This window comes from Equus quagga, chromosome 2, assembly GCF_021613505.1.
Source record: "Equus quagga isolate Etosha38 chromosome 2, UCLA_HA_Equagga_1.0, whole genome shotgun sequence".
In the NCBI taxonomy this organism is placed as follows: domain Eukaryota; kingdom Metazoa; phylum Chordata; class Mammalia; order Perissodactyla; family Equidae; genus Equus; species Equus quagga.
This window is the reverse complement of record NC_060268.1, coordinates 145563485-145590541: the sequence shown is the minus strand read 5'-3', so window position 1 is coordinate 145590541 and position 27057 is coordinate 145563485. Positions and strand designations below refer to the sequence as shown.

At 37.4% G+C, this 27057-nt stretch overlaps 1 protein-coding gene across 4 annotated transcripts in view; it reads right to left on the bottom strand.

Moving 5' to 3' along the window:
* Nucleotides 1–233: 233 nt before the first annotated feature.
* Nucleotides 234–27057, bottom strand: part of LIPN (lipase family member N) — a 35274-nt gene continuing 8450 nt past the window's right edge. For 2 of the 4 annotated variants that reach the window (XM_046655418.1, XM_046655419.1), the window contains exons 5-12: nt 26905–27022; nt 24633–24831; nt 16927–17036; nt 14350–14486; nt 12365–12511; nt 10817–10888; nt 10244–10315; nt 234–947 (exon numbers count right to left, since the gene is read on the bottom strand). In XM_046655418.1, the coding sequence (XP_046511374.1) occupies nt 708–947; nt 10244–10315; nt 10817–10888; nt 12365–12511; nt 14350–14486; nt 16927–17036; nt 24633–24831; nt 26905–27022 (1095 nt within the window). In that variant the 3' untranslated portion in view covers nt 234–707. Of the gene's footprint in view, nt 948–3228; nt 3263–10243; nt 10316–10816; nt 10889–12364; nt 12512–14349; nt 14487–16926; nt 17037–24632; nt 24832–26904; nt 27023–27057 lie in introns of all 4 variants that reach the window. The other 2 variants (XM_046655421.1, XM_046655420.1) reach the window with 2 other exon arrangements.

Sequence of the window (27057 nt, the reverse complement as noted above, 5' to 3'; positions counted from 1 at the left end):
TTCAATCCTTTGAAAAAGCAGATGAGGAGCAGGTATTGTTTGCATAAAGCCACTATAGACATGGGTGGAGATGTTGAGGGTTTGGTTCCAGATCACTGCAATAAAATGAATATCGCAATAAAGCAAGTTACACAATTTTTTGGTTTCCTAGTGCATTATAAAAGTTATGTTTATACTATACTGTAGTCTATTAAGTGTGCTATAGCATTGTGTCTAAAAAAAACCAATGTACATACCCTAATTAAAAAACACTTTATTGCTAAATAATGCTAGCCATCATCTGAGTCTTCAGCGAGTTGCAACTTTTTTGCTGGCAGAGGGTCTTGTAAAAAACATGATATCTGCAAAGCCCAATAAAGTAAAGCACAATAAAATGAGACATGCTTGTATTTGAAATAGGAAAGAAAAAGCTCTCTTTTAACTCCTCTCCCAAGTGTAGTTTACGAGAAGAGCTTACTAGATTACCTTGGATGAAAAAGAGGACCTAGTGCTGACTGAGAGGAAGAGATTCTGAGATTTCAGATGTGGGCATTTTTTAGAGAAAGAGCAGTGTAGTTGAGATAATTCCTAGTTGGGATGCCATGATAGGGGATCACCTGACAAACAGCAACAGGGTAGAGGATGCAGGAGTAACCTCACTGCTGTTTAGTATTTTCCCCAAAGCCTCTTAAAAGCTTGGAAGCAATTTTTAACTGAAAAGTAGATTATTACAGGTGGGGATATGCCTTCATCAATTCTATGATTTTACTGTATACTCTTTGAGCAGCGTCAAGGCCCCAGATGAAATCAAAGTGGTTCCAATCTGGCAATAGTTCTAAGTAACGGAGATTCCTGATTTGGGGGAGTATCCTGGCCACATCCTGGAGAGTTACAAGGGCATCATGTCCACCAGCCCAAATAGCAGTTGGCACTTTCATGGCAGTCAAGTCATACAGTGGGGGACGACTCTATGGAAGAGAAAGAAAGAACATTCATGAAAAGAAGTTCTTTATAGCAATGACTAAATTCAAATAAGTAGAGGCTGCTAAATGGGTATCTACTATGACCCATTCTGTTAGGTACTGAGGGAAATAGGAAGAAAGCATGCAATGGTCTCTATCTTCAAGGAGTTTGCAAGGAGCAAGGCAAGATAGCTAAACAAACATTTGCATACAAAGTAGGGTATGTTAAATGCCATAAAACACTCCCAAAATGCAATGGAAGTGAAGAAAGAAAAGAAATTATTTCCAACTGTGGGCTTCATATAAAGAGGAGTCATTTGAAATGCCTTGAGGTATTGTTGGATTTTGACAGACAGAGGTGAGGAAAGACTCCCTAGCAGGCAGGAAGAGTGTGTATGCCATGGTCAAGAATGACAAGCTCTCCAGTGCACCCAGAGAACAAAATATGTTAGAGAATACAGTAGGATATAAGATTGGAGACAGACAGTTGAGGTCTGAATGCCAGGCTAAGGTATTTGGACATATTTCAAAAGTTTTGGGAACAAAGTAGGGTCAGCTCTGTCTTAGGATGACTGTGTGGTCATCAGTTTATAGAATGACTTGAGAAAGGGATAGGTTGGATGTAGGTCTTGGAAAAATCTAGACAAGCAATATGGATGTCCACAGAAGGGGATAATTGAAGCAATGGGGATAGCTAAATTCTCCAAAACAGGGAGAGAGTTGTGAAGAATCTTGGGAGAATGCTGATAATTTGAGGGTGGTGGTAGGAAGAGAATAGTCAGTGTAGAAGACAAAAAGACCAATCAAAAGGAAGGAAAAAATCAGAGATCATTGCACTATGGAAGTCCAAGTTAGAGAAGTGAGTTAAAAAGAGACTGTGGTAGCTAACAAAATATATTTCTGAAGGTGAGAACAGGCAATTGAATTGGGCAATTAAAAGCCATAGTTATTTTAGATAGAGTAGCTATAACAGAAAGATGAAGACCAAAACTATATTTTCCAGGGTTCAGGAGTGAGTGGAAGAGGGGAAAAAGAGACACACAGCCCTTTTAAATATTAAAAAAATGTTAATAAAAACTGACTGATAGGTCATGATTTGATAGAATTTATGGATTGAGGGAAGATTTTTTTGTTTTTCATATGAGACAGGAGTTCATTTAAGATAATAAAAGGAGACAGAGGGCAGGTGAGATGAGAAGAGATAAGGTCAAAGGAACATGACCAGGTAAACTTGATAAATAAGAGGACTTTCATTTTCTGAGAGAGAAAGGAAGGAGAGAATCAAGAGGACAGAGAATTTTTAAGCTAGATAAGAGGGAAATTAAGATATTCCATTCATGCAATAAGTAAGTATTAAGGGACTAGTGAGTGTCAAGTATTCTTCCAGTCAGAAAACATGGGTGAACAAAATGGAAGAAATCTCTACCCTTAAAGTGATTACATAGGTTTGTTCCCTTATTATTGACAAAACACTGAGTGAGAATAGAGATTGTGCTGGGAACTTAAGGAGAGGGCAAACTGTTAAGACTAGAATGTAGTAAAAATTATCTTTAAATGATGTAAAATCACAAACAAACAACATAATTAGCCTCAAGCAGGGTAGGACCAGTGAACCATTGATAAATTCTAAGGACATTTACATGCTCACATACATAAGTCATCATTGTGTACACTTCAATCTTATAGTTTTATTTGTCTATTATCCCTCAATAAAGCTGGGAAAAAAGGAACTTGACTATAATAGTCTTAAGTGTGTGCTTGAGTTTTTGGTTTCATTTTCTTGTAAAAGTAAACAATGTATAAATATAACAAGCTCATTAAAAATAACAGAAGAAGGAGGAGTGATATCAGCATCATAGCAGAGTCAGCTCTCTCCTTGAACTCTCCCCTCTAAGATACAATCAAAAGGAGATTCATACACCAACAGAGAACATTCACACAACACAAAAGATGTCTGAGAGGCCCACACAGCCATACACCTGAAGGTGGTGGTGCTGGACCACCAGAGGAAGTAGAAGGTGGTAAGGGAGATTATTCTCTTCTGAATGGCATTGACTCCAGGACTGTGTGCAGCTCTGAGAGGAAAGGGGGAAGGCAGCAGCCCTTTGTGGGAACAACATTGCTCTCTGAGTTCCCTCACAGCCTGTGGGAAAGCCTCACACACAGAGGTGACTAAATTCTTATAGGAGTGACTTCGTCAAGCTAGCATCCCAGGAGAGCAGATAGTGAGGGCACAGGAGAATGTCCTTGGGATCACACAAGCAAAAGAAAGTACCCCACCCCCTACCTGGTGCTCCAGCTCTGCAATTGTCCAGACCATCCTACAGATAGAAACGCAGTCAATGATGGGGGGAACATGCAGGTAGGTGAAAACGCCCCTCCCCTGACTGGTGCTCCAGCTCTGTGATTGGTGAGACCACCACAAAGAGAGAAAAGTAGCCAGTGGCTGGGTGAACATGCAGGTGAGAGAAAGCATCCCTCCCCCTGCCCAGCACACCAGCTCTGCAATCAGCCAGAGCACTGCACAGACAGAAAAGGACTGAGTGGCTGGAGCCAAGAAGCTGTGGGTTCAGGTGGGCTCAGAATACACCAGGTTTGACCCCCCCCCCCCAGTGGCAGCACTTGGAAACTGTGACCAGATATTATGACTATGTGGAGGCAACAATCCATGCTATCAAGTAGTTTAAAAAAATATATTAAATCTCCAGACCAGAAAGAAAACAACAAACATCCAGCAAGCAACCCTGAAGGAACAGAAATTCATAACCTAAATGACAGAGCATTCAAAATAGCTATCATAAAAAAAAAATCTGAACAAGTTACAAGAAAATACAGAAAGCCAGTTCAATGACATCAGGAGCTTCTTCACAAACAAGATTGAAACTATAAAGAAGAACCAATCAGAAGTGTTGGAGATGAAAAACAAAATGGATGAGATAAAGAAAAATGTGGATTCCCTAAACAATAGAGCTGACATTATGGAGGACCGAATTAGCAATTTAGATGACAGAAATATAGAAATGATTCAGATGGAGGAGGAGAGAGAATTGAGACTAAAAAGCAATGAAGAAATTTTCCAAGAAACATCTGACTCAATTAGGAAATGCAATATAAGGATTTTAGGTATTCCAGAGGGAGAATAGCAGGAGAATGGAGCACAAAGCTTGTTCAAATAATAGCAGAGAACATAACAAACCTGGGGAAGAGGCCAGAAATACAAGTGAAAGAAGCCAATAGATCTCCTAACTATATCAAGGTAAAAAGACCTTCTCCAAGGCATAAAGTATTAAAGCTGGCAAAAGTCAATGACCAAATATATATATATATTAAGGGCAGCAAGGCAGGAGAAAATAACTTACAAAGGAACCCCTATGAGGCTTTCAGCAGATTTCTTAGCAGAAACCTTACAGGCTAGGAGAGAGTGGAATGATATATTAAAAAATCTGAAAGACAAAAACTTTCAGCCAAGAATACTCTATCCAGTGAAAATATCCTTCAGAAACGAAGAGATATTAAAAGAAGAGAAATAAAAACTCCCAGGTGAAAAAAACTAAGGGAGTTCATTGCCATAGACTCCCCCCCCCCCCAAAGAAATACTCAAGAAGGCCCTCATACCTGAAGACAAAATAGGAAAGGGGCTGCAAAGCCCTGAGCAAGGAGTTAGATAGGTATGCAATAATCAGAAAATTTCAGCGCTCTCTCAGGACAGGGTAGTAAACATTTAGCTATAACATTAAAGATAAAGGGGAGGAAAACAGCAAAATAAATATAATCTCATCAATTTAATCACAAACATAACAAGATGGAATAAGATATGACAATAGTAACTTAGAAGGGGAAGAGGTGAGGGATGGAATGGGCTTAGTCTAAGGAAATAAGAGGCTATCAGAAAATGGACTATCTCATCTATGACATTTTTGTACAAACCCAATGGTAATCACTAAACAAATAATTAGAACTGAGGCACAAAGGATAAACAAGGAGAAAACGAAGAAAAGCATCATAGAAAAATACTTAACCAAATTGGTAGTACAAAATACACAGGACAAGAAACAAATGAAATGCAGGATAACCAGAAAATGAGTGATAAGATGGTAGGCATTAAGCCCTCATATATCAATAATCACTCAATGTGAATGGATTGAATTCTCCAATCAAAAGACACAGGTGGAATGGATTAAAAAACAAGACTCAACAATATGCTGCCTCCAGGAAACACATCTCAGCTCCAAAGACAAACACAGGCTCAGAGTGAAGGTATGGAAGAAGATACTCCAAGCTAATGGCAAACAAAAGAAGGCAGGTGTTGCCGTACTTATATCAGAAAAAGTAGACTTCAAGATAAAACAGGTAAACAGAGACACAGAGGGGCAGTATTTAATGATAAAAGAGACACTCCACCAAGAAAACATAACACATAAACATTTATGCACCCAACACAGGAGCACCAAAGTACATAAAGCAACTATTAGCAAACCTAAAAGAAGATATTAACAACAACACAATAATAGTAGGGGACCTCAACACCACACTTACACCTATGGATAGACCATCCAGAAAAAAAAGTCGACAAGGAAATAGTGCAATTAAATGAAAAATGAGACCAGATGGACTTTATAGATATTTATAGGACACTCCATCCAAAAACAGTAGAATACATATTATTCTCAAGTGGGCATGGAAAATTTTCAAGGATAGACCACATATTGGGAAATGAGGCAAGCCTCAATAAATTTAAGAAGATTGAAATCGTATATGGCATCTTTTCTGAACATAACACTATGAAAATAGAAATCAAGTACAAGAAAAAAGCTGGGAAAGGAACAAACATGTGGAGACTAAACAACATGCTACTGAACAACCAATGGATTATTGAAGAAATTAAAAGAGAAATCAAAAAATATCTGGAGACAAGTGAAAATGAAAACACAACTGACTACTCATATGGGATGTAGCAAAAGTGGTCTTAAGAGGGAAAGTTATAGCAATACAGGCACACGTTAAAAAACAAGAAAAATCTCAAATAAGCAATCTTAAACTATACCTATCAGAATTAGAAAAATAAACAACAAAGACCAAACTCAGCAGGAGGGAAATAATAAAAATTAGAGCAGAAATAAATGAAATTGAAACAAAAAAAGACAGTAGAAAGGATCAATGAAACAAAGACCTGGTTCTCTGAGGAGATAAACAAAATTGACAAAACCTTAGCCAGACTCACTAAGAAAAAAAGAGAGAAGGCTCAAATAAATATGATTAGAAATGAAAGAGGAGAAATTACAATGGACACCACAGAAATACAAAAGATTATAAGAGAATGCAGTGAAAAACTCTATGCCAACAAATGGGACAATCTAGAAGAAATGAATAAATTCTTAGGCTCTTACAACTTCCCAAAACTGAATCAAGAAGAAATAGAGAAACTGAATAGACTAATCACAGCAAAGAGATTGAGACAGTAATCAAAAACATCCCAAAAAATAAAAGTCCAGGACCAGACAGCTTCTCTGGAGAATTATACCAAACGTTCTAAGACAAGTTATTACCTATTCTTCTCAAGCTATTCCAAAAATTGAGGAAGATGGAACACTTCCTAATACATTCTGTGAGGCCAAAATCACCCTGATACCAAAGCTAGACAAGGACAACACAAAGAAGAAACATTACAGGCCAATATCATTGACGAACATAGATACAAAAATCCTCAACAAAATATTGGCAAACCCAATACAGTAATACATTAAAAAGATTATGTACCATGATCAAGCGAGATCACAACAGGGACACAGAGATGGTTCAACATCCACAAATCAATCAGTGTGATATACAACATTAACAAAATAAAGAACAAAAACCACATCATAATCTCAATAGACACAGAGAAATCTTTTGACAAGATCCAACATCCATTCATGATGAAAACTCAATAAAATGGGAATAGAAGGAAAGTATCTCCATTTAATAAAGGCCATATACGACAAACCCACAGCCAACATCTTACTCAATAGGGAAAAACTGAAAGCCATCCCTCTGAGAACAGGAACAAGGCAAGGGTGCTCACTCTAACCTCTCTTATTCGACATAGTACTGGAGGTTTTGGCCAGAGCAATTAGGCAAGACAGAAAAAATAAAAGGAATCCAAATAGGCAATGAAGAAGTGAAACTCTCTTTGTTTGCAGATGATGTGATTTTAGATATAGAAAACCCTAAAGAATCCACTGGAAAACTATTAGAAATAATCAACAACTACAGCAAAGTTGCAGTGTACCAAGTTGACATACAAAAATCAGTGGCATTTCTACACTTTAATAACAAACCACAGAAAGAGAACTGAAGAATACAACCCCATTTATTCTTCAAACAATGAAAAACCTAGGAATAAACAAATACCTAGGAATAAATTTAACCAAGGAGGTGAAAGACCCATACAAGGAAAACTATAAGACATTACTAAAAGAAATCAATGATGACGTAAAGAAATGGAAAGATATTTCATGGACATGGATTGGAAGAATAAACATAATTAAAATGTCCATACTATCTAAAGCAATCTACAGATTCAATGCAATCCCAATCAGAACTCCAATGACATTCTTCATGGAAATAGAACAAAGAATCCTAAAATTCATATGGGGTAACAGGAGACCTTGAATAGCTAAAGCAATCCTGGGAAACATGAACAAAGCTGGAGGCATCACAATCCCTGACTTCAACATATACTTCAAAGCTATAGTGATCAAATCAGCATGGTAATGGTACAAAAACAGGCACACAGATCAATAATACAGAATCGAAAGCCCAGACATAAAACTACACATCTATGGACAGCTAATCTTTGACAAAAGAGCCAAGATACAATGGAGAAAGGAAAGCCTCTTCAATAAATGGTGTTGGTAAAACTGGACAGCCACATGCAAAGGAATGAAAGTAGACCACTATCTGTCTCCATATACAAAAATAGACTCAAAATGGATCAAAGATTTGAAGGTAAGACCTGAAACCAAGAAACTTCTAGGAGAAAATATAGGCAGTACACTCTGACATCGGTCTTAAAAGGATTTTTTCGAATACCATGTCTACTCAGACAAGGGAAATAAAAGAAAAAGCAAACAAGTGGGACTTCATTAGACTAAAAAGCTTCTGCAAAGCAAAGGAAACCAGGATCAAAATGAAAAGATAATCCACCAAATGGGGAAAATATTTGCAAATCATAGATCTGACAAGGGGTTAATTTCCATAATAGACAAAGAACTCACACAACTAAACTACAAAAAATCAAACAACCCAATCAAAAAGTGGGCAGAGGATATAAACAGACATTTTTTTCCAAAGAAGATATACAGATGTCCAATAGGCACGTGAAAAGATGTTCCACGTCACTAATCATCAGGGAAATGCAAATGAAAACTACACTAAGATATCACCTTCCACTCGTTAGAATGGCTATAATCACCAAGACAAAAAAATAACAAATGTTGGTGAGGATGTGGAGAAAAGGAACCCTCATACACTGTTGGTAGGAATGAAACTGGTGTAGCCACTATGGAAAACAGTATGGAGATTTCTCAAAAGATTAAAAGTAGAAATAACATATGACCCAGCTATACCGCTATGGCGGATTTATCCCAAGAACTTGAAATCAACAATTCAAAGAGACTTATGCACCTCTACTAGGTTCATTGCAGCATTGTTCACAATAACCAAGACATGCAAGTAAGTCAAGTGTCCATCGATGACTGGATAAAGAAGATGTGATATATATATGTATACAATGGAATACTACTCAGCCATAAAATAAGAGAAAATTGTCCCATTCACATCAACATGGATGAACCTTGAGGGTATTATGTTAAATGAAATAAGCCAAGCAGAGAAAGACTAACACCACGTGCCTTCACTCATGTGTCGAAGATAAACAAACACACAGACAAAGAGAACAGTTTAGTGGTTCCCCCGGGGGAAGTTGTTGGGGGCTGGGCACGAGGGGTGAAGGGGCACATTTATATGGTGACTGACATATAATAATGTAAAACTGAAATTTCGCAATGTTATAAACTATTATGACTCAATAAAAAAAAAAACGTTAAAAAGGGAAGAAAATATAAGTGTGTAAAATCCAAAATGGGAGCCTCGCCTCCTTTATTCCTTCAGTATCTATCCACTTTATTCTTCCTTTCTTCCCCTCTCTGAAGGTAACCACTTTAACATTTGTTGTTTATTTTTTTTTCTGGCCCTTTTCTAAGTATTTGCAAATACATGCACTTGTGAATATACACAGTCTAAAGGGCAGGAGAAATGGAATGGAGATGAGGGTAGTGGAAATGTTCTAAATCTTGTATGTGGTGCGGTTACATGAATGAATGTATTTGTCAAACCTCGTTAAATTGGTCACATAAAATTAGGGAAATTTATTGTATGTAAGTTACACCTTAATTAAGATTATTTTAAAAATAATAAAAATACACATAGTCTAGCCCTTATAGCTGCCTTAAAGGCTAGTAGCATCTTTTCTCTCACAATTCCACCCATTATTGAGAAATTGACTGCTCGGATTGACAGTTTTGATGCTCAGAAACAGCTTAGTTGATCCAAGTTTGCACTAATAAATAGCCTTAAATATGTCAGTCTGGGAAAGCACGGGAAAATTTTAATTTAGTATGCTTACTTATTTCTGAGAAGCCTAGCCCCTGACTTTGAGAAAAGAAATGGTGGCAACAGGATTGATTAAAAGTTCAGAAAGTCTAAATGAGTCTACAGATTTTGGTGTGTGAACTTAGATGAAAAAAGATGCCTTAAGAATCAATTCTCCATGGGCAGATAATACTCTTAACTTTCATCTTGGAATCCTAATTTTTTCTGTTGGTATCAAGAAGCGTCTATTCATTTTCTCTGTAAATTTTTTATAAAACAATTTTCATTGTCATGCAGCCATTAAAAAGTATGTTTAAAAACACCTTGGGACCATTAGTTATGTCTTGTTATAACTGTAAATGAAAAAGCAAGATTAAAAGTTGTGTAAAAGCAGTATGATGCTCAGAAGATTGAAATAAATGCAACAAAATATTGATGTGTCTAGTTATCTCTGGGTAGAAGGATTACAAATTATTTAATTTCCATTGTATATGCTTCTTTTATTTCTCCATTTTTGGCTATGAATATAGATTAAAATTAGACTTTTTAGAAAAGCTCTATCCATCAGTGTGAATGCCACTAATTGCCAGGTAGGATTCTCTTCATTCTCAAATAATTTCTTATAATAATTTTTCAAATTCACCCCTCTCAGGTCATTCTGAGTAGCTCACCTGATTATAGTGATGCATGTTCTTGGCTTCACTTCCCCAATCATAAGCTCTGAATTCATCAGATTGGTAAAGCTGAAATGAATGTTGTTTAGAAAAAAGAATAGTCAGAGTAAGAATTATGATTGCTAATAGCAAATCTTAGAAAAACACTGTACACTGGGAAGACAATAAGGCTTCTGGACCACCAGAAGGATGTAAATACATTTTTGCCACCATAAAAAGCAGGGTCATCTGAGAGGAAAGCAATGGTCTCCCTTGGTTGTAAGGAAGAGCTAATGGAAAACCCACACTCGTTAGAGGAAGTCAAATCTCTCTTGGGAAGGCTCAGCTCTCTTGAGGCTTTCCCAGTTTGCCTCTTGTTTCAGCTCCGGGCCTATTTTACAAACTCTGATTTAAGATGGGATTCATTTATGTCACCCACCTGGTCTGCATCATACCTTGTCCTTTCTCTTAAAATTCAGGGAAATCAAATCATGCTGGCTTCTAAGCTTCTTAGAGTAGGCCTGTTAACTCTGTCCTTTCATATATAACGAAAAGAAGCATTGGAAATGTTTTCCATGACAAAGATGCTACCTGTTTTATATGCAGGATATTCTGTACTGAGGATCCAGTGGGAGCATGTGACATGTACACATCCATTCGACTCTGAACGGAAACAAAACACATGTTACAGCAATAGTCATCCAATGAAATAAACTATACCTTTCAGAAGCAGAGAAAAATTTTGCTAAGAATTAGTAAACAAATACTGGGATGTTGAAAATGGCAGGACAGAATCATCTAGATTATCATAAATTCCTATCAGACACTTCCATGTGAATGAACCATGGGGTGACAAGTTGTATGGGCTGCTTGAGAGCAAACCTGCACCAGCTCTGAAGCTGTGGGATAATTTGCTTATCTTGAAGTAGAAGAAGCAACAATGGACATGATGGAGCAAAGCAACTAGGAAAGGTGCTAAGTGCAAGCGCTGGGGTGGTGAGTGCGTGTGCACGGATGTGCACTGTCACAGATCAAGAAATCAGAAAACCTGAATTTCAGGACCTAACTTTGTTAATTATAAGATTTGTGACTTGGGGAAAGTTATTTAACATCTCTGAGTTTCTGTTTTTTCATCTATTAAATGAACCTACTAAAAATCATACTACCAACTTGCTAAGCTTTTGTGAGGACAAAATAAAATATTGCAAGATAAAAGTTGAAAACCAATCACTTTCATATGCACTGTTCTTCAATCTTTGTAAACATTATAGAGATGAAAAATTATAGATATAGTAATACAATTCTATGTCTTGGAATGTAAACAATACAATTCTATGTCTTGGCATATAATGAAACTAATCAAGAGAATTATTAATAATCTTTACTTTTGATTAAGGCTTTCAACAATGTTTCCTCATGGTCTTCAGTCTAATACAACTTATCCTCTTGAAGAACAGGGGTAGGATGGGCTGGTGGAGAAAAGCTTTTTGGGGACTAGCTTCACTGCAATAGTCTCTTTGGCTGCTATTTGGAATATGACAGAGACAACTATTCAATCACACTAGTCTACAAGTATAAACTCCTCCTTCTCCTCTTCTTCATCCTCTTGCTCAAATTCTCAATAAGAGGAAACAAAGAGTTGATAAAACAGGACTGCTGCTTCCTCATAGGAAAAGGATTCCACCTGCGTTCCATTCTGTCTTGTATTTTCCTTTTAAGGGATGAGTTTTATCTGAGGCCAAACTGAGGTCAAGAAGAGAAGGCACACATGAAATGAGTTAAATGCTTATATGTGCTTCTCATCCTTTCTAGGATTTTATTTTTTAATGTAGTGTATTAACTGTAAATTCAAAATAACTGTAGTAAGTGGTGGCTAATTACGAACATGTGAAACTGCTATGCATTGTGGAATCTATTCTGCTAAATTTGACCAGGATGGAAGGATGAAGCTGCCTATTCCCTTTCCCAATCCTTGCATTCATGGTCTATCGACCTAATCTTCTATGAATAGCAAATCTTCACCTTTAAGAGTTTAGAATACCGCATGAATTTATGCAGTGTCATTGATGCATCAAAATTAATCAAAGGAAAACTGGAATTTCTTAAAGCATCAAATGGTCCCATAATCAATATACATACCATATTCATATTTTTCTTGTTGGATCCAGCCCATAAGGACAAAAATTCGCTACACAACATCCATAATATTTTATTGTTGCAAATTTTCGTAGAAGATATCTTCCCTATCTTATCTCCTAGAAGTAAACCTTTGGTACCAAAAAAACTCTGTAAAAATAAAAAATAATTATCTTTTTAAGAACTATTTTCTGAATCCTTGACATTCCCTTTATCTCAGGAATGAGGATTCTTGGGGATCTACTTGTATTTGTATTTGCTGTTTTGGCCAAGTAATTCAAGAAAAGTTACCACTTATAAATCCATCTCTACCATCAAACATAGTCTACAGGGAGATTGCAGTAAGGACCCACAACCCCAAATTCATCATGAAGCTCCCCCATGTTCTGTCCAATAATTGACTGCCAATATTTCTTATTAATTGGCAAGAAAGGTGGAACAGTTTCTCCATAAGGTCAAATATTGCCTTGAATAGGAAGCAAAAGCAGAGTTTGCTCTATTATTCATGTGCACATTGTCTTTCTAGTAGTGTCCCAGATTAGCCAGCTCTTATGCTGAAAAGTAGAGAATGGTGTACTGAGGGGAGAGTGTCTCTGGACAGAAAAAAATTTATGATGTCATGGAAGGCAGAATGGTTAAAACTTCTAGGACTTGGGAAAATAAGTTTGGGTGGGGAATCTCTGGTAGGAGACCTGGAGCTTCTGGGGAAGACAGATGTTTTGAAATGGTGGGCAGGGTTGGGAAAGGGGCTTCAAGTGACAGGAAATTTGACAGTAGGAGATAGAAAAATGAGATAAGCCAGGACCAATGTTTTCCTCAGACCCGACCTATGCAGGCAGAGCAATACATATGCAAAACTGGTATATTTTGAGATAGATGTGTCCATCTCTGAGTTTAACTTAGCTAATTTGTCTGCTCATCTTTGCCCAAATGCAGAACACATCCAAAACTAACTGACATCAAACACCTTGAAATAAGACTATCAACCATGAAAAAGGGAAGTTACATCACTTGAATTTACAGTAAACAATACAATAAAACTAGAATCAAACTGATCACTGGGCCCTATAGAAATTCTTCCTGTGTTAGCTCACAAATATTTATTTCCATTCCCACCACTCCACACCAAACCAGGGCCTCATCTTGCATATGAATTACTGTGATACTCTAATCACAGTAGGTGACTGGGATCTCCTTGACTTCATTTTTGCCAAACTTCATTTTTTTTCTGCTTTATCTCCCCCATCCCCCCTGGTACATAGTTGACTATCTCAGTTGCAGGTCCTTCTAGTTGTGGCTCATTATGACCAAAATTCATTTTATCTTTCACCCCAAATTTAAAGGGCAGTCTTGGTAAAATACTATGTTCATTGTGGCAGTGACTTTTTTAGAGAAACACAAAGCAAAGAGAAAAAAAATATCTTTTTATTGGATAAAATCCCCAACCCACAATTGGCAATCAAATTACTTTTCCAACCCTTGTAAAATAATCAATAAATATTTGAATGAATAATTGAGCTGTAAGACACCTGGATTTGGAATCTTAGCTTCAATACATTAGAACAAGCTCCCACACGGGAAGGGGTATATTATTCAGGCTTATCTAACATCAAAATCAGGGACGTCAGTGATCATATGTAACTTGAAAAATGTCTTCTATGTGGGCATTGTAATTTCATTGACCTTCCCGGTGGAACAAGAAAGCTTGTGAGTAGACCCTATACAGACACAGAGCTTAGCACAGCTAGAGATTCTGATATATACTCAACTTTGTGAATGAATGAGTGTAGAAATTGTATATGGGAACTGTAGACAATGTCGTACACACACACAGACAAACACACATGCAAACACATGGTCGCAGAATCTGGATTCTACAGATTTCATCTAAATTTCCTACTTTTACTTCACAATAAATTTTAAAATAATAAGGTTCTATGATCCAAAGTGAGATCCTCAGATACATTTTGGTGAAAGGAGGAGCCTACCTTGATTATGGAATTTGGAAGTAGAAAAAAGCTGGTAAAAATGCTCGTGGGATATTTCAAAGAGACAACAGGACCCAAGGCAAAATTCATTTTGATTCTTTGTGCCAGTTCAGGCATGGTGGAAAAGGCTACAAACCCTGAGAGAACAGGAAACAAGACAATCTTGTGAAAATTAGAAACACTCATGCAATATTTCTACTAACAGAAGTGGGACTCTGCTGTAATTTTTATCCTTCTATTGCAATGATCTAGGGGATGAATTGGGAAACTCTTCTGAGTTATTCTGCAAAGATGGTCAGTCTTCAGTCCTCTCTACTCTCAAGTCTCCATTTTTCTCTTATTCTGGACAATTTAACTTGGTTGCGGAAAGTGAGGGATAAGCTACTGAATCAACTACTGCTCATTGAATTGTGGGCAACCTCACTTCTCAAGCACGGGTTAATGCTGGCAATGTTGTCATTTTACCCCCAACTCTGAGATGCCAGAATCAGTCAAAGAGCCTCCGGAAGTAAATAACCAGTTCACGGGAGGTGAGCCAATCAGTTCTTTCTGCAGTATCAACCAGTTATTCCACAATTTTTCTTTCTCATAATGGAAAGAGATTTCATTGCTCCCAGTGCTTCACTGGATGCTTACCAACCCTCTAGAATCTTCCCAAGAGGGAAGGAGGTTTCCCCTGGTCCATTGTGGTCTCAGTAAAAACCAGGTATCTCCATTTGCTCTAATTTTTCTGATCTTTTAGCAACAGCATTGCACCCATTTCTAGCCCTGTGAGGATGAGGGTGGAGATCAGTACCACATAGGAAAGGCTGTATGGTGTATCTGTGTGTTTGGGTTCCCTGAGGTACCTTCCTGGGCCCCCTCCACTGTGGGTGTGTGTGTATGTGTGTGTGGGCGCTTAGGTGTGTGTAGCTTTAGTAGAGGGGTTTTTTTTTTTTTTTCTGCTGAAATTCTTGTTGAAACATTGAAAGTGTCTTGGCCAGAAAAAGAACTGACTTTGTATTAACATAATACTCCCCCCAGAAGGTGTCTGGAAATGTGTGGAGATTAGTTTTTTAGTGATCATACTGACTAGGGAGCCCTGTTGTCATTTAGTGGGCTAGGGCCTTAATTGCTAGATGCCATACAAAGATTGGGTCCTTTCCACATAAGGAAAATTTCTCTGCCCAAAATGCAAATAGTTGCTGACTGGAAAATTTCATGCCCTAGTGCAATACAGAGCACTGATGATCAAATTTTCTATGTTTTCTTTACAGATCGGATATAAGAGCATATCTAAGTCTTACTCACATTTCTTGACCTCGATCAAGTCATTCCTCCTCCTTACAGTTTCTCCACAGTGCCCAACCACCCCACTGGTGAAATCAAACTGACCTGGTTTGAATCTTCTTTCTGTATCTTGCATGCTAAGACACCTTAAGCAATCCACTTAATTTCTTTAAACATCTGTTTTCTCATCCATGAGATGGAAATAATAATGGTAGAATTGTTCCAAAGCTTAGAGAGAGATATTGTGGGAAATGTCCTGAACACAGGGCCCTAAACATGATAAATACTCAATAAGTGTTAGCTATGATAGTATGATTGTTTACCTGTTAGTGGCAATTTTGGGGGGGAGTCTCTGCTTAGTTCTTTGACACTCTTTTAGAATATGGTCTCCAGTGCTCATTGCCTGTTCCCAACTTGTAAGCTGCCTATCAGTATAAGGCACTGATAAATACCTGTTTGCTGTTGATGATAGTGGTGATAATGAGACTACTGTAAGAATATTTAGCATCTCTTGTGCAGTTTCACCCAAGCTAAAACATTGCATTTCACATAACTTAATTTTGTAAAAATTAGAAATTTTAGTGGAAGATCACTAACAAATTCACATTTTTAATAGTACGGATTTCTTAAAATTTTTATTTGGAGCTAGATCATTGATTTCTTTCCAAAAGATCTAGGAAATCATTGAAAAGTGTATTTTCAAAGAGCAGGGTCTTGGATTTTTACAATAAATTTCTCTATGTAGTGTTTACATTTAATCACTATTCCATAAATATTAAATCATATGCTAACTAGATAAGACCAGTTTATATGTTAGAGAAAGCTCTTCTGTTTCAACTCAAAAAAAAAGTGATCTTACCTTTTCAGTTTGTTCAAATATATATATATGGTCCTCCCTTTTATTTCTTTTTAAATCCCTTTGTAGGTTGTGAGGAAAGTATGATTGATGTATACTTAGCATTCTTCAGTGATGTTTCATGGCATTAAGCTTTACTTTTTTAGTTCAGAGGGGATCTAGAAACTTACTTTTTGGAAATACTTCTTTGGATTTGGGGAAACATGTTATTCCTGGGAAATTACATCACCATCACAAATGTACTGTTGTGACCAGAATTGAAGGAAAGATTTGCAGTACATACCGACAGTCTCTTGCATTCAGGTTCACAGCCACTTGGGGCACTAGAGTTATATGCCCAGCATGGGATAGAGAATTAAGGGAATTATAAATGACAGTTCCTCTGCCCCAATTTAAAGGTGAACTCTTGCAAGACTCTGACTCTTGTAAAGTGTTGACTCTTGTAAGCATACCTATTGTAGTTCCAAGTGAATGTCCAATGAAATACAACTTCTCCTGACCAGTTTTACTTATGATGAAGTCTATTACTGCTGGGAGATCATATCTGGCCATTTCATCAAAACTGAAAAATAAAACAGGGGCTTATAAACACTTGCAACTAAATTTAAAACTCAAAGCATTTGCTCACTTATTTTTTATACATAGAATTCTCTGCTGTCCATTTATTTGGTGTATATTTCATTATTTGTCCAATTACATGTAGGCTATTGTGACTTTTGTTTGCTGCCTTTATATGTGTTACTTTCTAGTAACAGGAATTATTTCAAGACTTGTGTATCCTACCTGAATTTCAGTCTTATCATTCCTCCTCTTCATTCCTTTCCCTTGTGTTTCTTTCACTGTCCTTTCCCCATGTAGTTTGCACACCTCTACTTCAGACTCCCTCAGGCTACTTCAAGACTATTAGGACCATTTAATACCCAGCTTTGGACACAGAACTGGTTATAAATCATGATTATACCATGTACTAGCTGAGTAACTTTAATTTATTTACATGCTCTGAGTTAAGTTTTCTTATCATGTGGAATGAACATGATAGTGCCTGGTATAAAGCAGGGCTTCTATAGGGGTTGGATGATATTAAAGGAATGACTCTGGCTGCTAGTAGGAGCTCAATCATATGTTGCTACTATTAATAGTTCTATCCATGTAGAGACGTAGTCAATATATACCAAAATCCTATAGTACCAGTTCAGCCAGCATTAATATAAGACAACAAAAAGGCCTACATAACATATAGTTGAGTAAGGGTACCCCATAAACTAGAGACCTGTTTATTAAAAGAACATATGAGGAGGGGAGTGACATCAGTATCATTGCAGAATGAGCTCTCCCCTTAAGCTCTCCCATCTAAGATACAGTGAAAACGACATTCACTTTCCAACAAAGGACACTACATAAAAGACGTCTGAGAGACCCATGCAGCCATACGTGTGAAGATGGAGGTGCTAGAGCCCCCCTGAGGAAGTGGAACAAGGTAAGAGGAATCTTTTCTTCCTCCCAAAGGGCAGTGACCCAGGGACTTCACATGGTTCTGAGAGGAAAGGGAGAGGAGGCAGCCCTCGGTGGGAAAGCCGTCACTTTCCAAGGTCCCTCACAGCCCAAAGAAAAGCACCACAGAGATGCGACTAGCTATCATGGAGGTGTCTTCATCAAACTAATACCCCAGGAGAGCAGATAGTGAGGGCAGAGGGAGAAGCCCCCAAGATAGTGCAGGAGAAAGAAAGTGCACAGCCCCTCCACCTGGCACCTCAGTTCAGCAGGCCTGTAAAAGCAGTGCCTGGGAGCTTAGCTGAAGATCATGGTGGGCTCAGAATATGCAGCTCTTGAGCCTCACCCAGTGGCAGCAGGAAGTGGCAATCAAATACTACTACTATGTGGAAGCACAAATACACACCATAAAGCAGTATTAAAAAATATATTAAGTCTCCAGCCCAGAAGGAAAATGACAAGTACCCAGAAATCAATCCTGAATGCACAGAAATCTATAATCTAAATGACAGAGAAGTCAAAATAGCTATTAAAAAACTCAATGTGTTACAATAAAATGCAGATAGACAGTTCAATGAATTCAGGAACTTCTTCACAAAAGAGATTGAAACTATAAAGAAGAACCAACCAGAAATATTGGAGATGAAAAACACAGTGGGTGAGATAAAGAAGAATATGGATTCCCTGAACAATAGAGCTGATATTATTGAGGAACGTTTCAGCAATATTGAGGACAAAAATGTAGAAATGCTTTAGATGGAGGAAGAGAGAGAACTAAGACTAAAAAGAAGTGAAGACATTTTCCAAGAAATATCCAAGTCAATTAGGAAATGCAGTATAAGGATTATATGTCTTCAAGAGGGAGAAGAGAAGGACAAGGGAGAAGAAAGCCTATTCAAAGAAATAATAGCTGAGAACTTCTAAAACCTGGGGAAGGAGCTAGAAATACAAGTGAAAGAAGCCAATAGGTAGCCTAATATACCAATGTAAAAAGACCTACTGTGAGGCATATACTAGTGAAACTGGCAAAAGTCAACAACAAAGAAAAAATATTAAGGGCAGCAAGGCAAAAGAAAATAACTTACAAAGGAACCTCTATCAGGCTTTCAGGAGATTTCTCAGCAGAAACCTTATAGGCTAGGACAGAGTGGAATGATATATTCAAAACCTAAAAGACAAAAACTTTCAGCCAAGAATACTTTATCCAGAGAAAATATACTTCAAATATGATGGAGAAATAAAAACCTTCCCAGATAAACAAAAGCTAAGGGAGGTCATCGCCTCAAGGCCACCGCCTCTCAAAGAAATCCTCAAGAAGGCCCTCTTACCCAAAAGAAAAAATAAACAGGTTACAAAACCCTGAGTAAGAAGATAAATAGGTAGACAAAATCAGAATATTGTAGTTATTCATCAGAACAGGTTAGCAAATACTTAATTATAACATTAAAGATAAAAGGACAGAAAACACCAAAAATAAATATAATCATTTTAACCTCAAACTCACAACACAAGATGGAAAAATATGTGACAAAAACAACTTAGAAGGGGAAGGGGAAAGGGATGGAATCAGCTTACTCTAAGGAACAAGAGGTTATCAGAAAATAGACTATCTCATCTATGACATCTTTCATACAAACATCATGGTAACCACTAAACATATAATTAGAAGAGATACAAATAATAAGTAAGGAGAAAACTAAGAAAGCCAGCATAGAAAACTACCTAATTGAATTGGTAGTCCAAAATACATGAGTTGAGAAACAAAGGAAATGCAGAAGAACCAGAAAATGAGGAAGGAAATGGCAGCATTATGCCCTCATTAGAGTAATCACTCTAAATGTAAATGGAATGAATTCTCCAAACAAAAGACACAGAGAGATGGGATGGATTAAAAAACAAGACCCAACAATATACTGCCTCCAGGAAACACATCTCAGCTCCAATGACAAACACAGGCTCAGAGTGAAGGGATGGAAGACAATACTCCAAGCTAATGGCAAGTAAAAGAAAGGAGGTGTTACTATACTTGGCATCAGACAAAGTAGACTTCAAGATAAAAATGGTAAAGAGGAACATAAAATGGCAGTATATAATAATAAAAGGGACTCTCCACCAAGAAGACATAACACTTATAAACACGTATGCACCCAACACAGGAGCACCAAAGTACAGAAAGCAACTATTAATGCACCTCAAAGGAGATATTAACAACAACACAATAATAGTAGGGGACCTCAACACTCCACTTACATCAATGGATAGATCATCCAGACAGGAAACAGTGGAATTAAATGCAAAACCACACCAGATGGACTTAATAGATATATGTAGAACACTCCATACAAAACAGCAGAATATACATTCTTCTCAACTGCACATAGAATATTCTCAAGGATAGACTATACGCCTCAATAAATTTAAGAATATTGAAATAACATCAAGCAACTTTTCTGACCATAATGCTATGAAACTAGAAATTAACTACAAGAAAAAAGCTGATAAAAGGACAAATATGTGGAGACTAAACAACATGTTAATGAACAACACATGCATCATTGAAGAAATTAAAAGAGAAATAAAAAAATATCTGGAGGCAAGTAAAAATGAAAACACAGCATATTGACTCATATGGGATGCAGCAAAAGTGGCCCTAAGAGGAAAATTCATTGCAATACTGGCTAACCTTAACAAATAAGAAAAATCTCAAACAAGAAATCTCAAACCACACCTAACAAAATTAGAAAAAGAACAAACAAAGTCAAAAATCAGAAGAAGGAGGGAAATAATAAAAATCAGAGCAGAAATAAATGAAATTGAAACAAAAAGAGACAGTAGAAAGGATCAATGAAACAAAGAGCTGATTCTTTGAGAAGATAAACAAAATTGGCAAATCCTTAGCCAGACTCACAAGAAAAAAAGAGAGAAAGCTCAAATAAATAAAATTAGAAATGAAAGAGGAAAATTACAACAAATAATACAGAAATGCAAAAGATTATAATGGAATACTATGAAAAGCTATATGCCAACAAATGGGACAATCTAGAAGAAATGGATTAATTCTAAGACTCTTATAACCTCCCAAAGCTGAATCAAAAAGAAATAGAGAATCTGAAAAGACCAATCACAAGTAAAGAGATTAAAACAGTAATCCAAAACATCCCGACAAATAAAAGTCCAGGACCAGACAGCTTCTCTGGAGAATTATACCAAACATTCAAAAAAGATTTATTCCCTATCCTTCCCAACTATTCCAGCAAATTGAGGAATGGAACACTTCCTAACACATTCTAAGAGGCCAAAATCACCGTGATACCAAAGCCAGACAAGGACAAAACAAAGAAGAAACATTACAGGCCAATATTGCCGATGAACATAGATGCAAAAATCCTCAACAAAATATTGGCAAACTGAATGCAGTAATACATTAAAAAGATCATACACCATGATCAAGTGGGATTTATACCAAGTGTTCAACATGTGCAAATCAATCAATGTAATACACAACATTAACAAAATAAAGAACAAAAACCACATCATAATCTCAATAGATGCAGAGAAAGCATTTGACAAGATCCAACATCCATTTACAATAAAAACTCTCAATAAAATGAGGATAGAAGGAAAGTACCTCAACATGATAAAGGCCATATATGACAAACCCACAGCCAACATCATACTCAATGGGGAAAAACTGAAAGCCATCCCTCTGATAACAGGAACAAGACAAGGGTACCACTCTTGCCACTCTTATTCAACACAATACTGGAAGTTTCGCTGAGCAATTAGGCAAGAAAAAGAAATAAAAGGAATCCAAATAGGCAATGAAGAAGTGAAACTCCCTGTTTGCAGATGACGTGATTTTAAATATAGAAAACCCTAAAGAATCCACTGGAAAACTATTAGAAATAATCAACAACTACAGGAAAGTTGCAGGGTACAAAATCAACTTACAAAAATCACTTGCATTTTCATGCTCTAATAACGAACCAACAAAAAGAGAACTCAAGAATACAATCCTATTTACAACTGCAACAAAAATAATAAAATATCTAGGAATAAATTTAACCAAGGAGGTAAAAGACCTATACAATGAAAACTATAAGACGTTACTGAAAGAAATCAATGAAGACCTAAAAAAATGCAAAGATATTTCATGTACATGGATTGGAAGAATAAACATAATTAAAATGTCCATACTATCTAAAGCAATCTACAGATTCAATGCAATCCCAATCAGAACCCCAGTGACATTCTTCACGGAAATAGAACAAAGAATCCTAAAATTCATATGGGGCAACAGGAGACCTTGAATAGCTAAAGCAATCCTGGGAAACATGAACAAAGCTGGAGGCATCACTATCCCTGACTTCAACATATACTTCAAAGCTATAGTGATCAAATCAGCATGGTACTGGTACAAAAACAGGCACGCAGATCAATAGTACAGAACTGAAAGCCCAGAAATAAAACCACACATCTATGGAGAGCTAATCTTTGACAAAGGTGCTGAGAACATACAATGGAGAAACAAAAGTCTCTTCAATAAATGGTGTTGGTAAAACTGGACAGCCACATGCAAAAGAATGAAAGCACATAATTGTCTTTTGGCATACACAAAAATAAACTCAAAATGGATCCAAGTCTTGAAGGTAAGACCTGAAACAATAAAACTTCTGGAAGAAAATATAGGTAGTACACTCTTTGACATCAGTCTTAAAGGACATTTTCGAATACCATGTCTACTCAGACAAGGGAAACAAAAGAAAAAACAAACAAGTGGGACTTCATCAGACTAAGGAGCTTCTGCAAGACAAAGGAAACCAGGATCAAAATGGAAAGAGAGCCCATCAACTGAGTTGCAGTTTATGTGAAAATATTTGCAAAGCACATATCTGACAAAGGGTTAATCTCCATAATATATAAAGAACTCACACAAGTGAGCTACAAAAAAGCAAACTACTGGATCAAAAAGTAGGCAGAGGATATTTCTGCCCATTCACAGACATTTCTCCAAAGAAGATGTACAGATGGCCAACAGGCACACGAAAATATATTCAACATCACTAATCATCACGGAAATGCGAATCAAAACTACACTAAGATATCACCTTACATCTGTTAGAATAGCTATAATCACCAAGACAGAAAAGAACAAATGTTGGAGAGGATGTGGAGAAAAAGGAACCTTCATTCACTGCTGATAGGAATAAACCTGGTGCAGCCACTATGGAAAACAGTATGGAGATTTCTCAAAAAATTAAAAATAGAAATACCATATGACCCAGCTATCCCATTACTGGGGATTTATCCAAAGAACTTGAAATCAACGATTCAAAGAGACTTGTGCACCCCTACGTTCACTGCAGCAGTGTTCACAATACCCAAGACATGGAAGCAACCCAAGTGCCCATCAACTGATGATTGGATAAAGAAGATGTAGTGTATGTACACAATGGGACACTACTCAGCCATAAAAAAAGACTAAATCCTCCCATTCACAGCAACATGGGTGGACCTCGAGGGTAGTATGTTAAGGGAAATAAGCCAGACAGAGAAAGACAAACACCTTATGATTTCACTCAGATGTGGAAGATAAACACACGGACAAAGAGAACAGTTCAGTGGTCACCAGGGGGAAGAGGGTTGGAGGATGGGCATAAGGGGTGAAGGAGTGCACTTATAAGATGACCAACAAATAAAAATGTACAACTGAAATCTCACAAAGTTGTAAACTATCATCACCTCAGTAAAAAATAATAAGGAAAACTGTATTCAAGGTGAAAAAAAAGAACATGCCAGGAAATCTCTAGACTGGTACTCCTAAGTATAAGACAATTGTTGTGATGCCTTAAAGTAAACAAGCTTCAAGACCCCAGCCAAGGATCGATGACACAAAATATTTCCTGATGCCTGCCCCTGCCAAAAAAGCTCTGACCCTAACAATCTATTCTATTCTTCCTTTCCTCTCAACTTGTCAGTGGGTACTGAATATTTCTTGAATATGGTTCTGTTCTGGCAACAGGCTTGCAAACCTACAGGGAGCTTAGGCCTGAGGAAGGATGTCCATTGTGGGCATCAGTCAGTCTTCTGGTGATGGCTGAAAGCACATTCACTAAAAGAAGCAGTCAGCGTATAAAAAGATCCACTCCACAGCTCACTACCAAGCTTTTAAAGAGCTCACAGTAGAGGTTTTTTTTGCAAATGGCATTGTATACCGTCTCAGCCACAGTGCTCGAAGTAAAATACATGTAATAGCATCATTAGAATGAATATAAGCTTCATGAGAGCAGGGACTTAGTTCACTCTTGCATGCTCAGGACCTGGAACAGTGCATATAGCAGGCACTGTTATAGTAGGCATGCATTCGTCACAGGAATTTCCTGAGATATCCCTTGGGACATACTTATAATGTATAACATTGGATAGAATTATATGTTAAAATTTAATAAGATTTAACAAGATATATGTTAAAATGATATAATTTGCCTCTGGGAGAATCAGTTCAAATCAAAGCTTCTTGCTATTTCTCCCCTTTTAGAAGTTAGTAGCAACTACAAGGAGCTGTGTGACTCCAAGTATCATACATTATTATTAATATCACCCACACCATTATATGTAAAGAAATTGTCTCCAACTTTCCTCATGAATTCTCTTAGATACAGTTTACCTAAAGGCCCAGAATTCCTCTTCGGTCACTGAGAGTGTTTTGTGTCTTCTTGACCAAGTGTTCCCTCGACTGTTTCCCATCCATACATCATAACCTGCATCTGCTAGAAGGAACCCAAGGCTGCCATTGGCATAATTCTCAAGCCAGGAGGCACTGTCTGCAAACAGGGCATGCTGCATGCACACGACTGGCCGGGGACCTGGAGGGAGGGAGGAAGGGAGAGAGAAAGAGAGGGAGAGAGAGAGCAAGAGAATAATTTCTGATAAATAGAGCATCTCAGGAACATGACAGAAACACACTCACACACACCACCGGGAAAAGCAAAAAGCAAAAACAGCATTCACTTTGCCCCCTGTCATTAGTGTAGAGCATTATAATTGCAGAAGTTTCTTGAGCATACACTTTCTATCTGATGTTTTGCTGACTGATTGACATGCATGAGCTTATTAAATTCTTACAATAACTCTATGAAGTAGATACAGTTTTGAGGTTCCCCACTTTACAGAGGTGGACACCTAGCCTTAAGGTAGTTAAGTAACTTTCCTGAGGGGTCATCCAGCTACCAAGGTACATAGCCAGGACTCAAGCCCAGTCCTGTTTCGTGATAAAGTGTGTGCTTGTAACTTTTCTGCTCTATGTATTCATATTTACATATCTCCTGGATTTGGCTTGCAAAGACACGGAAGTGATCATGTTCAACGGAATCCTATGCCTCTTCCAGGGAGGAAGAGGCGGTGAGTGTAAACAGATGATGAGCAGTTCCTCCCCAAGCTTCTTACCAAATCCCCAGCCTCTGTCTATTGGAGAGCATTTGAAAACTATAATAGTAAACTCAGCTCCACAGCCCTCTGCCAACTCTCAAATTCCCAAGGGAGAGAGTATTCAGGGAGCTCAGGAGAACCAGGGTGGAAGGGTCAGAAAAGACATTATAATTTAACAGTTCAGAATTCAGGCTCTGGACTCAGGCTGCCTGGGTTTGATTTCTGGTTTTGTCACTTGCTATCTGTGTGACTTCATGCGTGTTACATAATCTGTTTTGCCTCAGTTTCATCATCTGTAAAAAGATAACTACTAATAGTACTGACCTCCTAGGGTTGTTTGGAGGTTTAACTGATTTAAATTAATGTAAAGCTTTTAAAACAATACACCTAATAAATGTTTTTTTAATTCCAAATCTTCTCAAAATTCTCCCTCCTTAAGAAAAACCTTTCCTTTAAAATTATTATTTTATATTTCATAGCCTCTTCTTCCCCATGCTTGGTGATGCCAGATTTAGCAAAAAATGAAAACAAAGACTAACCAAAAGATGCAGGATGCGCTGTTAAATTTGAATTTTAGATAAACAATGAATAATTTTTTCATATAAGTATATTCTAAAGTGGGACTTAACTGAAAAACTCACATGTTGTATATCTGAAATTCAGTCAGGTAATCTTATCCATGTCCCACTCCCATTTTTTCATGTTTCATTTCAAAACTCTAAATTACAGATTGCTTCCTTAGAGGAAGAAAACGTGGAACACCATGATTTTAACTCCTTTTCAATGTGGATGGAGGGAGAGACAGAGCAGAATGAACATGGTAAAGGATTTGCCACCAAGCCTTTCCAGATGTTTTGTGTACTCCTCTCTCTGTCCTCAGAGGCTTTGCAGTTACATTTCCTCTTTTAAAGAGTGCAATTCCTCTGCTTTTGCAAGCTGCCTCGTCATTCTAGGATTCAGGTCTTCTTAACACCATGCTCTTTTATTCCACAAACTGTCTGTCCCTCAGGTCAAAGTATAGATGAATGTTAAAGTTTTCTTTCCTGGAGAAAGTTTTGGAAATGCCACTGCCATTTAATTTGGTATTTTATCCTACAGAGCAAAGCCTATTGATTCTAGTAGGGGCAGGAAAAATTCTTTTGGGGTACTCCACAGCCAATTCATACAACCCAGCAAATCTCCTTGTAACCGTGAGTAAATCCACTTTCCCGAGATACAGCAATTTGCCACATGAGAGACGAGTAATGAGCTAAGGAGAGGTAGGCTCTGCCTTTGCAGGTACAAACTAACAGGCAAATCTGGTTGCAGCCAACAAGATCAGTCTTGCCCTTTGTATTTTTAGATTCTTGCCTGTCTTCAGAGAATTAGAAAAGAATGAGACTTCCTATTAACCATTTGAAGACTAATCTGAAATTGAAACCAATTTTGATAAATCAGTCACTCTTAGTGAATAGCCAGCAGTAATTTCAGTTACATGCAGTCTTCCTTCTCAGGAGAGACACATCTTGTACCTGTGCTCTTAGTATCTCTTCGCCCATAGGGAATTCTGTTGACACTGAGTATGTACCCATCTTGAGTGGTGACTTCATACTCCTCACTGGGGTAGCCATTATAGGTGATGATTTCACTCTGCCCAGTGAAAATACAGGCATTAAGTAAACATC